A 14,221-nucleotide genomic window follows, 5' to 3' on the forward strand; every position below is an offset into this window, starting at 1 on the left:
GCAGTGGTGGGTAGTATATGGGGCTTTGGTGACAAAACGGATGGCACTGTGATAGACTGCATCCAGTTGGTTGAGTAGGGTATTGGAGGCTATTTTGTAAATTACATCGCCGAAGTCGAGGATCGGTAGGATGGTCAGTTTTACGAGGGTATGTTTGGCAGCATGAGTGAAAGATGCTTTGTTGCGAAATAGGAAGCCAATTCTAGATTTAACTTTGGATTGGAGATGTTTGATGTGAGTCTGGAAGGAGAGTTTACAGTCTAACCAGACACCTAGGTATTTGTAGTTGTCCACATATTCTAAGTCAGAACCGTCCAGAGTAGTGATGCTGGACAGGCGGGCAGGTGCAGGCAGCGATCGGTTGAAGAGCACGCATTTAGTTTTACTTGTATTTAAGAGCAGTTGGAGGCCACGGAAGGAGAAGGAGAGTTGTATGGCATTGAAGCTCGTCTGGAGGGTAGTTAACACAGTGTCCAAAGAAGGGCCAGAAGTATACAGAATGGTGTCGTCTGCGTAGAGGTGGATCAGAGACTCACCAGCAGCAAGAGCGACATCATTGATGTATACAGAGAAAAGTCGGCCCAAGAATTGAACCCTGTGGCACCCCCATAGAGACTGCCAGAGGCCCGGACAACAGGCCCTCCGATGTGACCCACTGAACTCTATCAGAGAAGTAGTTGGTAAACCAGGTGAGGCAATCATTTGAGAAACCAAGGCTGTTGAGTCGGCCGATGAGGATGTTGTAATTGACAGTCTCTAAATCCTTGGCCAGGTCAATGAATACGGCTGCACATAAATGTGATGTTGTGGGAAAATATAAGTCAGCTATGATAAGTCAAAAGTCATCATCAGACAAACCTGACTAAACTATTTTGACGTGTACAGTAGCTATTTGTAAGTGTGTGGTTATATTTAGTAAGTACATGGTTATAAAGCACTGTCAGGTGAATACAGATGTGATGTATACTAAAGAGTCTCAATGAAAGTCTTAAAATGAAAGTCCAATTTTGTGTTTATTAAACAAACAACTTAAATACACCATAAGAAAACCACACATATATCAACAAAGAATTAGGCATGAACTTGATAAACTGCATTCACTTTCTCATTAAAAGTGTCTTGGGAAAAAAATTAAGTAGTTTAATGGAAGTAATCAAATGGGCATTTGTGAACATCATATAGCCTACACAGTACAAACACAATATGTAACAGATTTGTAGGCTTATATATGCCAATGTCTGGATGCAACATTCTACCAGGAATATTCAACACCGAAATCTGTTACTCCTGTTATTCTAAACCTCAGAAGCTATCGAGTGGAATGGTTACTTTCTATGTTATAGAGTGGAGTGTTTTTTCTGCTGGTGTATCCTGAGGTAGCTCCTCTCTGAAAACCTCTTCCCGCAGTGCGTACAAGTGAATGGCCTCTCTCCCGTGTGGACCTTCAGGTGCATCTTCAAGTGGCCGGCCTGGGCAAAGCGCATGTGGCACTGGGTACAGCTATAGGGTTTCTCCCCAGTGTGCACCCTCTGGTGCCTCTTCAGGTTGCCAGCCTGGGTGAAGCGCATGTGACACTGGGTACAGCTGTAGGGTTTCTCCCCCGTGTGTACCCTCTGGTGGATCTCCACCTTCTGGGGGCAGCTGAAGCCTTTGTTACAGAACATGCAGAGGAACCGTTTATCTTTACTATTGCCTGATGTGGCTCCCCCTCCCTGAGTCTCGGCTCTAGTCCTGTCGTTTGAGTTCAATACCTGATCGAAGAGGACGCTGCCATGTGAATCAGAAGGCCCCATCGACGTGGACAATGGGTCGCGATCCCTGAGCGTGTGTAAAGGGTAGTGGGTAGCGACATTTGGATTTGTCTCCAAGCTTTCCCTGTAATCTAAGAAATCTCTGCCCTGTGAGTGTCCATCTCCTAGGAGACTATCTGCATTCCATGTGGGAGGAATGTCGCCCTCCACTTTCACAGTCACTTCATCTACGGCCAGACCCTCCCCTTTCTTATCTAGGCACCCTTCAGAGTATACACTACTACTGTACCGGTAACAGTCCCGTCTAGACAGATCAGTCTGTTCCTCTAAACCCAAGGGAATGTTGCCAGGGTCCATCTCTGAAGTGTAAGAACAAGACGGATCATTACCAGTTTCTGACGCGCCACCTGAGTCCGGATGGGAATGAACCATCCTTGGGCTCGGGTTTCCATAAAGTAAATACTCTGAGGCGTGAGCAGGAGGGCAGCCCAGTCTCCCCAGCCCCAGTCTCTCTGGGTCCGACATTTGGTCAGATCCTGTGTGTAAAAGCCTGTGTGTTACAGTTAAAATCTCTGTGTCTGTCTCTGACTTGAGGACGGCGTTCAGCTTTCCACTGACCTCCGTCACGCTGCGTCGGGTCTTGGGTTGCGCTGGGGCGGTGTCGGGTTCATCCGTGGCTACAGGGGGCGCTCCAGACAATCCAGTCTGGATGTCCCTAATGTGCAGTGTGTCCTCCTCTCCTTCAGACCTCTCCTGCTTGACCCCAGGACCTGCAGCCTCTGCAGACTGACACAAGAAGAGAGGTGGTTATTACCGGTACATGAGTTGAACTGGAAAACAATGTCGTTCGGAAGTCTTACAAGCGCCCCTACGATGAGAATGTACATGCAAGCAAGTGAATAGCTGAGGGGAGCCTTTCTGAAATAAAGGGGTGTAACAGTGTAGGTTCCGTCCCTCTCTTCGCCCCAACCTGGGCTCGAACCAGGGACCCTCTGCACACATCAACAACTGACACCCCACGAAGCATCGTTACCCATTGCGCCACAAAAGCCGCGGCCCTTGCGACGCAAGGGGAAACCCTACTTCAAGTCTCAGAGCGAGTGACGTCACTGATTGAAACGCTATTAGCGCGCACCACCGCTAACTAACTAGCCATTTCACATCGGTTACAACAAAGTAACTAATGTTTTATGCAACACTATTACACTAACCTCGATGACGATAATGTGCTGGGTTGAGGTTCCACTCCCCTCATCAACAGTGATTGGTTGGTCATCTCTCAATGTATTGTGTCCCGATGGCTTCACAAAGTTCCTGTGGCCTCCGGTGAGATGTCCTTCACCTGAGAGAGTAATTGGAGGAAAAGAAGCAGTTTGTTTAGCTACTGTCAACACTATATTGTACACTGTTGACAGTTTTTGGTATGTTGTACACTATTGACACTGTCTAGAGTTGGCAAGGATGTAAGCTAACACTTTGCATAACTTCTTGATATACTATTTATTGATCAATGTATAATGTTTGATGCATCCCATTGTTTTAAATGAGTAAATAGGAAATGCAGTAAATCAAGAATATTATATTTTGTCTTTGAGCAAGATAGCTAAGTAATCAGGGGAATTATGGCATACTATCCAAAAACTGACCTACCTCTTGCTATTCCTCTGTATCGGTCAAGGATCTTGATACTTGGCCGACTGGCGAGGACGCGCTCTCGCATTGTCCTCTCTGCGCGCTCCCGTGCCACCTTCAGTTCCAGTAGTTTCCTCCGCAATGCCCTGTTTTCTTTCTGGCTTTGACTTATTTCCAAACGAAACACTGCATAGTCGTCGTCTACGAGTTTACAGATCTCTGCCACGGCTGCATTCGCTAACACCTCCATTACGGAGGCTATTTGAGTGTGAAAAACCATACAGTTATCCATTGTTAGCAGCTTGCCAGTGTTACCTAGATAACCTCTATCAACCAAGTTCTGTCTCCAATGCGAATTAAGTATGTGATGCTATACAGTTAAATTAGTAATATTTTTAGTTGGGTGTTAATACACGCCTAAATAACAATAAAAACGCGAACGTGGAAATTGTTCTTGGACACTTCATTTCCGTAAAGATTATATACAACTTAGTCGTATTTATCAGTTGCCGGAATTCCACGTGCGTCCACTTATATCAGTACATGTTTAATTGCCTAAACATTACGAAACTTATATTCGATTGAATAAGTCTAACGTATTTTGACACTCATAAACCTTATCTCACGAGGACCGACTTTGGGCGGCGTAAATCCTTTCGCTTCGACTCCTCTCTGCTTCCGTTTACTTCATCTTCCTGTGAGTTTCCGGCAGACTTGACTCTGTGTTGCTGACTTTTACAGGTCGGAGTGTGAATTGCACAATATGTCACAGAAAAGAAGGGAAAAAATTAATCTCCCCACTATCTAACGCTACACATATACAACTTTATACCAATAATTTAGCCCTACCAGATCCTACTCCAGGCCAACAGCTGCTGCCACTACCACATCTATTTTCTGGGATTTACGCTCCATCAGTGCAGACAATTAATAACCATAGCAATAAAAGCAATAAATCCTACCTTACTAAAACGCATCCTCTCTCTTCAGACCTGCTCACTGGGGGCTCCCAGTGAAATCACTCACCCTTGGGCAGTGGCGATTTTAGCATGTAAATCTTGGTGGGGTAAACAAAACAAAAAATGTTAGATGCATGCCAGTGTAACCGGCACCTTTCTGCGTTGTGTTCTTGTAAGGTGTAGATGGAAGACAAGGCCCTGGACACAATTCTGCCGGTTGTCTCTCTTTTAACGACTGCATGGAATGGGTACAAATACAAGGCAAAAGTTTATGCTGCCGTCTGGACTCCCATACAAGTATATTTGCCTCTCCTCATCACGCTCTGAGCAAACTCCGGAGTAAAAGCATCAACAAAAAAATACATTGTACAAAAATGTACAATAAATGTTCATATTTTCAAAAGACTCACATTTCGTTTTATAAATGTTGTACACCAATACACTAATAATCTGCTAATAAGTGCTCAATATTTCTTAGAGAGTGTACTATTGTACCATTATACCTGAGGCATACTAATGAAGCAACAACGCCATTTTTTAAATGACCGGACAGGTAACAAAATGAACGACAGCTAACTATGCACATTAAATATTAAATACAAAATCGTCACATTTCACAACATACATGCATGGAATGGGTAAAAATACAATGCTAAAGTTAATGCTGCCGTCTGGACTCCTATACAAGTATATGTGTCTGAGAAAAGACAGTGCAGAATACCCGTAAGAAAATCATCAGAAAACTCATGCTGTCTGCACCTGAAAGAGACCCTCTCCCACGACAAAGCTATCGACCGAGGTAAAGACAGTTTAAAATGGGATATTCTAGGGATATTCGCGCTTTCAAACCACTTGAGCCACACACTCCAAATAAGTGTCATGATGTTGGAAAAATTGGCACAACATTGCACAGGTCTTATTTTCACGATCTGGACATTAATTCGCGTTCCAAAGCTTATAAACATGTGTAAATGTGAGCAGCATTTTGTATTCCTAGTTGAATTAGTTAGGGAGTGTAAACAAAGTACAAACTTTTTTTACATTCATTACATGCTCCTGGGTCATGTGACCTACTTGACTCAAACAAGGTTCAGAATGTCCACTGACTACCCTTCTATATTGCATACCCTTTGATTTGTCCATTTTCATCTCACCTTTTACATGAATTTGTCAAACTTTCAAATTTCAATAGCTCTTTGGTCATGTGACCTACTGACTTCAAACAAGGTTCAGAATGTCCACTCAGTGGGCCTACACATTGCACACCCTTTAGTTTGTCAATTTTCATCTCACACGTTTTTACATGAATTTTTCAAACTTTCAAAATTCAATAGCTCCTTGGTCATGTGACCTACTGACTCAAACAAACTTCAGAATGTCCACGGACTAGCCTTATATATTGCACACTCTTGTTTGTGTACTGTGAAATCAAGCAGTGTAATGTACATTTTTCATAGTTTTACATTTCAATAGCTGCTTGGTCATGTCAATTACCCACCTAAGAAGCGTGAGGTGGATATACACCCATATTGCATAATCTGTATCTTCTATATTGTTGTACATTAATATTAGTTTGACAATTAGGAGGTTCAGTCCAGTGTTGTTTACCCTTTTCTTTAATATTTATCTATCTATAATAATTGGTAGTTCTAAGTACCTATTTTCCCTGTTTTGTATTTTGCTACAGTATTTAACAGCGGTAAACAATAGGAGAGAGACAGATAATATCTCCTTTCATTGTTAATATCAACCATAAAGGAAAAGGGCAAAGTACGAGAGTCATGTTATTAATTGTTCAAAGTAGGGATGGAGAGTAAGCTAGTAAGGTAGGCTGCAGTGGGTTTGCTGGTCAATACATATACTTAACATGTATCCACAGTAATGGTGGCCAGAAAATCAATGAATAAAAATCGAATATTGACAGAAATTGTAGACCTTTAATCTTTTCCAACATGTCAACAGACTCTTTACTTCAAATAAGTATGAAACATTTCAGTGTTAACTTTCTCTTTATCCCTGGTTGATGTACATTTCAGAGCCTCTTCAGTGTGGATGGGGCATAGCATACATTTTCAACAACAAAGACAGCACTTCCAGTTTCTGTTCTTAACTCTGTTCAACTCTTTTGTCTTCATTCCTAGGCACAGCACATGGAACCACCGTTGGCTTGCAAAACATTAAATCTGTAACAAAACAAAGCGTAACTTGTTATAAATAATATCAAATATCAATGCAGTATGACCAATTAGCCATCCATTGTGTTATATCCTAAATTGTCTTACATGCCGTCACTGTTGTCAAAAGATTATAAACATGTTAAATAAAGTTACTAGTCAGTCTTTGGGCCACAACCAGGTTCTTTATCAGTGGCACACATGAAGCAGTTGTTGGCTTTGTTGAACTCTGAAATCATAGGCATGAACTGAACATATGGCTGTCCCACACAACCACATAAAAATAAGAATTTACATTTACTTTGAATTAAATGTCATTACATATCAGACATTTTTAGTATATCCTCAGCCATTTCTTTTCGCAGTTGCTCCATGTGTTTTTGTTAAGGTTCTATATCAAATTGGGAGGGATGTTGGGGAAGTTCTATGCAACTTTCTTGGCCATCTACACCAAAAAAATAAAATAGAGTTTTTGACATAATTGTCACATAACAGCTTATTATTGAAAATATAACTATCAAACCTGCATTACAAAGACCCGGCAGCTGAAGGTGTCCTGCTGCATGGTGTGAGTTATTTCCCCTCATTTCCACTTTGCGTCCACCCAGTCGTCTTTTCCATGGCAAGATCTTCTCATTTTGAAGTATTCTCTTTTTTATGTAAACATAATGTAATTCTGATTAGTTATAGGCAAATGAATACACAGGCCAAAAGTGTATGCTGATTTCCTTATCACTATAATCTAGTAGAGGTAATTTCCTTTATGCCCCATTCTACACACAGCCTAAATTATAGGCACTGAACCATTTACAGGAGAATAATACAAGTAGCATATAGGACGGACATTCCCAAATACAGCATACACATTACATACATTTCAGCTATGATTTTACCACTCAGAATCCAGAATGGATATGACAATGGGGCCAGCACAGGACGTAATACACCCTTACAACAATCTACTTTTTGATCTTCTTGACTTCTTATCTGGTAAACTGCTACTGTGTGTCAAGAAAAGAGCCCCCATTAGGGGTTAGTGTATTCCAGTAAAAAAGGGGCTGGTTTAGATTAAAAACTATTGCCCTGTGTCCCCGTTCATAGGGGCATGAGAGACTAGTCAGAGGTAGAATTGAGTTGGCACTTTATTGGCCCAAACTCCCACAAGGTTGAGGTTATCATTGGCAGTAATTAGTAATTTATATTTTTTTTGCATTGATGCATTGTGTCTTCTAACTGTCCAAGAATAGGATCCAAAGTGTTAGGAAATATTTGTTCCCATGAATACAAAGGAGGATGTCTGTTCTCATACCTCTGGCACTTAAGTCAGATAGCCAGACTGTAAAAACTTTATGATGGGGCCAGCAACGGAGTTCCCATTGACTAAGCACCACGGAGACCAATCAGGAGAGAATACATACAGGTCAAGGGTGCCAATTGAAAGTCAAGGGGTGTGTCTGTGCCTTTTGGATTACTCTCTTGCAAGCCGAAGAACACCATCCCAACCGTGAAGCACGGAGTGGCAGCATGTTGTGGGGGTGCTTTGCTGCAGGAGGGACTGGTGCACTTCACAAAATAGATGGCATCATGAGGCAGGAAAATTATGTGGATATATTGAAGCAGCATCTCAAGACATCAGTCAGGAAGTTAAAGCCTGGTTGCAAATGGGTTTTCTAAATGGATAATCACCGCAAGCATACTTCCAAAGTTGTGGCAAAATGGCTTAAGGACAACAAAGTCAAGGTATTGGAGTGGCCACCACAAAGCCCTGACCTCAATCCTATAGAAAATGTGTGGGCAGAACTGAAAAGCGTGTGCGAGCAAGGAGGCCTACAAACCTGACTCAGTTACACCAACTCTGTCAGGAGGAATGGGCCAAAATTCACCCAACTTATTGTGGGAAGCTTGTGGAAGGCTACCCGAAATGTTTGACCCAAGTTAAACAATTTAAAGGCAATGCTACCAAATACTAATTGAGTGTATGTAAACTTCTGACCCACTGGGAATGTGATGAAATAAATAAAATATGAAATAAATCATTCTCTCTACCATTTTTCTGACATTTCACATTCTTAAAATAAAGTGGTGATCCTAACTGACCTAAAACAGGGAATTTTTACTAGGATTAAATGTCAGGAATTGTGAAAAACTGAGTTTAAATGTACAGTGAAGGAAAAAAGTATTTGATCTTGGAGAAGATCTGCAAAGAGGAGTGGGACAAAATCCCTCCTGAGATGTGTGCAAACCTGGTGGCCAACTACAAGAAACGTCTGACCTCTGTGATTGCCAACAAGGGTTTTGCCACCAAGTACTAAGTCATGTTTTGCAGAGGGGTCAAATACTTATTTCCCTCATTAAAATGCAAATCAATTTATAACATTTTTGACATGCGTTTTTGTGGATTTTTTTGTTGTTATTCTGTCTCTCACTGTTCAAGTAAACCTACCATTAAAATTATAGACTGATCATTTCTTTGTCTGTGGGCAAACAGCAGGGGATCAAATACTTTTTTCCCTCACTGAACATATAGCCTAGATACAGTAATAGATCTTCAATGGGAATTTTCTTCATTCATAAAATGAAATCAATACAACTTATGTTTACATACAAAAACACACAATGTATGAACTTGACCAGGTAATTGACGAAAACTCCAGAGTAGAGTTCTCTGCCATGTTTTTAAAGTCTATTTTCTAAACTCTTCCTGCAGGTGGTTGGCTAGAGGCTAACAGAGGAGACTGGGCGGCCATCTTGGATTCCCATAGATGGGGTGGACATCACTGAGCAGGCCAGGACCAGCGGCGACATAGTGGAGGTCAGTGGATGGGACAGTGTCTTCAAGTCTGGGCTGGGGAACAACACTGTTAACTGTCGGGGTAGGTTCCTTGTCAATCATTGGCTTATTGTTGAAATCAGCAGTCAGACAATATCTTCTTTAAGTCAATCAATCAAACCTTTATTAATGCAATTTCAGACAGAAGTTGACAATGGAAACACAGCATGTGTGTTTCAAAGTAAGTTCTGCATCCCACCTAAGGGCGCAGCTGATTTTATACATGTGATCACTCCCTGGTGGTATGATCACCTACGTCAATGTATGTATACAGCAATACCTTATAAGGTAACCTAGTACAGTAGCTTCTCTGAATTCATTAGCATTGTCCACTGTCACACAAGATCAAAATGTCAAAACCAGACAGTGGTTACTTCTCTTTATCTAGTTTCGGTCTGACTCAGACCCAGCCTGCAAGCACACTCTTACAACAGCCAGGGTTTAACCACAAAGACTAATATAGATGGCTTGTGCAACGTATAGTGGCAGAGTTTTAGGCACATAGCAACAGTATCTATTATAAGGCCTGCAGAAAAACATAAGAATCTTAAGGTCCCCTTAATCAATAATGGGGAGGGTCTTTGGGACCCTAACCCCTTCATAACCACAATCAGAAACAGACATTCTAACACAGAACAACAACCAAACTTGGTCTCTATGACAATAGACTGGCAGAGACGAGGGCAAGGTGTAGATTTGGTCTACGGGGAGGTGTCCATATGCGGCGGGAGAGAACAGAGACTTGGCTAGCGATGCTCCATCGTTCTCCTATAGTTGTGATTCAGAGAGACTGATGGCGCCTCAGGTTAACCCCCTAACAGGTGCTGCCTTCAATAGGATCTATCAACTGGACCATGGATCCTGCAACAACACAAACACTACCTGACCTTCATCCTCCTCACACTCTCCTTATGTTAAACCAGACCTCAGACAATGTCAGTCCCTCAACACTAAATGGCTACACAAGCCCACTGAGAAATGACAGTAGTAGTAACGCTATCAGCAGATCTAATGGCAAAGATAAAGCGTTTCCCCAAACAGGTGGAGATCCACAAGAGGATGCACACAGGGGTTGTACACTTTTGGCTGTACCCAGTGTCAGATGCGCTTTTCCAATGCTTGTCACCTGAAGAGGCACCAGAGGGTCCGCACAGGGGAGAAATTGTTCAGCTGCCACCTATGCCGGGTCAGTTTCTCCCACTCGTCCAGCCTGAAGAGGCGCCAGAGGGTCCAAAGGGGATAAATCTATTAGCTGCCCCCAGTGTGACAAAAGGTTCTTCCACTAGTATCATCTGAAGATGTTACTTGAAGGTCCACACAGGAGAGAGGCCGCTCGCCTGTAAGCAATGAGTTTCTCATAGAGGAGCTATCTCAGGAATGACCAGCAGAAAATATACACGGCCCATCTATAGAGCAATGTAGTCATAGTTAGTTAGTTTGTAGTTAATTCTGTTGGTTTTGGATGAAGTAGGGAACTGGATGAGGTGAACTGAGGAAAGAATGAGTATGATAAGGCAGGGTTGATGGTTGGTGTGATGGCGTCTGTAAAAATGCTTCTCTGATAAAGTGACAACCTTGTCCTGTTTGATCCCGGTGTTTTATAATGTAGAAATGATAGTGCCTTAATTCATGTTTACTTGACATGAAGATGTGTGTAATGTTGAACCTTTTCCAAAGTATTCTCAAATAAATGTTTTTAAATGTAATGTAAATGTAAATGTTATCAAAGTGAGGGTACCAAATGTACAGAAAGGCAGAGGCTACGAATACAGTTTTCATCCCCTCTTTCTCAAATCTAAGGATCCAAATCACATTCTGCGCATGTTATTTACTTAGGTTCACGTTTCTCTATTTACTCACCCTCTTCTGAACCCAAAAGCAATTTGATCGATATGATGATATAGCCGATGTCTCTGCCTCGTATGTCTGAACAGCTGCGATTTTAATGAAAGTTCCAAAAATATGTATGAAGGCTACAACCTTCTCTGTCTGGTGTAACTGATATTGCCGTAACAATAGTCTCAAACAAGACGGTCTACACATTGGGACAAAACAATTAGCGTTTTGTGTGATGATATAATCTTTATAGTTATGCTGCCATATAGCCAGTTTTCTGCCTCCTTTTTAGCCCATGTTTGCAATGATGATGAAAAAATAACATTGCTAGACGACTGTTACAAGAGACATAACTATGTTTTTTCAAATGTTTGTGTACAGTTGAAGTCGGAAGTTTACATACACCTAGGTTTGAGTCATTAAAACTCGTTTTTCAACCACTCTACAAATTTCTTGTTAACAAACTATAGTTTTGGCAAGTCGGTTAGGACATCTGCTTTGTGCATGACACAAGTAATTTTTCCAACAATTGTTTACAGAAAGATTATTTTACTTATAATTCATTGTATCACAATTCCGGTGGGTCAGAAGTTTACATACACTAAGTTGACTGTGCCTTTAAACAGCTTGGAAAATTCCAGAAAATTATGTCATGGCTTTAGATGCTCCTGATTAGGCTAATTGACATAATTTGAGTCAATTGGAGGTGTACCTGTGGATGTATTTCAAGGCCTACCTTCAGACTCAGTGCCTCTTTCCTCAAAAGAAATCAGCCAAGACCTCAGAAAAAAATTGTAGACCTCCACAAGTCTGGTTCATCCTTGGGAGCAATTTCCAAACGCCTGAAGGTACCACGTTAATCTGTACAAACAATAGTACGCAAGTATAAACACCATGGGACCATGCAACCGTCATATCGCTCAGGAAGGAGACGTGTTCTGTCTCCTAGAGATGAACGTACTTTGGTGCGAAAAGTACAAATCAATCCCAGAACAACAGCAAAGGACCGTGTGAAGATGCTGGAGGAAACAGGTTCAAAAGTATCTATATCCACAGTAAAACGAGTCCTATATCGACATAACCTGAAAGGCTGCTCAGCAAGGAAGAACCTCCATAAAAAAGCCAGACTACGTTTTGCAACTGCACATGGGGACAAAACTTTTTGGAGAAATGTCCTCTGGTCTGATGAAACAAAAATAGAACTGTTTGGCCATAATGACCATCATTATGTTTGGAGGAAAAGGGGGGAGGGTTGCAAGCCGAAGAACACCATTCCAACCGTGAAGCACGCGGGTAGCAGCATCATGTTGTGGGGGTGCTTTGCTGCAGGAGGGACTGGTACACTTCACAAAATAGATGGCATCATGAGAAAGGAAAATTGTGGATATATTGAAGCAGCATCTCAAGACATCAGTCAGGAAGTTAAAGCTTGGTCGCAAATGGGTCTTCCAAATGGACAATGACCCCAAGCATACTTCCAAAGTTGTCATAATGGCTTAAGGACAACAAAGTCAAGGTATTGGAGTGGCCATCAAAGTCCTGACCTAAATCCTATAGAAAATTTGTGGTCAGAACTGAAAAACCATGTGTGAGCAAGGAGGCCTACAAACCTGACTCAGTTACACCAGCTCTGTCAGGAGGAATGGGCCAAAATTCACCCAACTTATTGTGGGAAGCTTGTGGAAGGCTACCCAAAACGTTTGACCCAAGTTAAACAATTTAAAGGCAATGCTACCAAATGCTAATTGAGTGTATGTAAACTTCTGACCCACTGGGAATGTGATGAAAGAAATAAAAGCTGAAAGAAATAATTCTCTCAACTATTATTCTGACATTTCACATTCTTAAAATAAAGTGGTGATCCTAACTGACCTAAGACAGGGCATTTTTACGAGGATTAAATGGCAGGAATGGCAAAAAACTGAGTTTAAATGTATTTAGCTAAGGTGTATGTAAACTTCCGACTTCAACTGTACAAGCGGCAGTGGAGTCACGGAGTGACTCAGCACTGAGCATCAGCTGAAATGATTAGGCTAGTAGATCCCGCATGCGCAGAAATCTCTATTTTTAGCAACAGCAAGTTGGGTTCCAGAAAATCCAGAACCGCAGCCACTTGGTTACAGTAAAAGTAATGTGTTACCATATTGAGAAAGGTTATTCTACTCTTCATGTATCGTTTTGTGCAATAAAACTACTGTACACGTTATGTGAGTGTATGAGCATTTTGTTGAAATGAAATATGAACTTTACTCTGTGCTGACTGACTTGGTTATTTTTGTATCATTGCAGTTTCCCTTCTCATTTGAACCAAAACATTATACTTAATTATTGAATCAACCGTTATGGAAATGTTTTTAAACTCCAAAAGCCCCATATTGTTAGTTACTTTAATCACAGTGTTAGAAATGGGCTTGACTGTGGTTAACATTTTGTTTCTGTGTGTACAGCAAAGAGTTTCTTATATAAACCTGTATATCCTTTTCTGTAAAATTAGTGTTTGCAGTCAATGAGGACCTGCTGAAATCTGGTGTTGCTGGCGGTAGAGACTGGACCTCTGAAGCGGCTGGCTCCAGATCAGGACCTTGGATCAGGAGCCTTCACTCTTCCTTCCCGAGTCGGAACCAGGACCGAACCACAAGGGACAAAAACTCCACCACCACACAGAACACAACCAGTGGACAGGTGGACTGAACAACCTCAGTCCTGGTGGTCATCAGAGAGACCGAGGCTCCAGTCAGGGATCCAGTCTGCAGCCCAGACCCTTCTCTTTACAGTCTCAGTGCAGGGATGGAGCAGGGCCTGGAGCTGATAGAGATAGACCCTCCTGTTCCTATGATACAAACACCACAGTATCAATGATGAACAGAAAAGGTCACCCTGGGCTTCAGCCTTCATAGAGAGTAGTGGGAGACCCCGCTGGTGGGAGTCTATCAGGAAGTCTGTCTTCTCCTTTAGGGTCTCATCTTTAATATAGATCCTTTCTGTTCAGTGTAAACACAAGTGGTCCGAGTATGGAAAGCCATGAGGTGAGGAACATAG

General features: G+C 41.9%; 1 protein-coding gene across 1 annotated transcript; it reads right to left on the reverse strand.

Annotated features, from left to right (window-relative positions):
- Positions 1-994: 994 nt before the first annotated feature.
- LOC115201855 (zinc finger protein 329-like) lies at positions 995-4,091 on the reverse strand. The gene is made up of 3 exons (XM_029765725.1): positions 3,402-4,091; positions 2,963-3,093; positions 995-2,537 (listed from the first exon to the last, which is right to left on the reverse strand). The coding sequence occupies exons 1-3, from the start codon at positions 3,673-3,675 to the stop codon at positions 1,338-1,340; spliced, it is 1,605 nt and encodes a 534-aa protein (XP_029621585.1). The 5' UTR covers positions 3,676-4,091; the 3' UTR covers positions 995-1,337.
- Positions 4,092-14,221: the final 10,130 nt, after the last annotated feature.

Source organism: Salmo trutta, chromosome 11, assembly GCF_901001165.1.
Source record: "Salmo trutta chromosome 11, fSalTru1.1, whole genome shotgun sequence".
NCBI lineage: Eukaryota > Metazoa > Chordata > Actinopteri > Salmoniformes > Salmonidae > Salmo > Salmo trutta.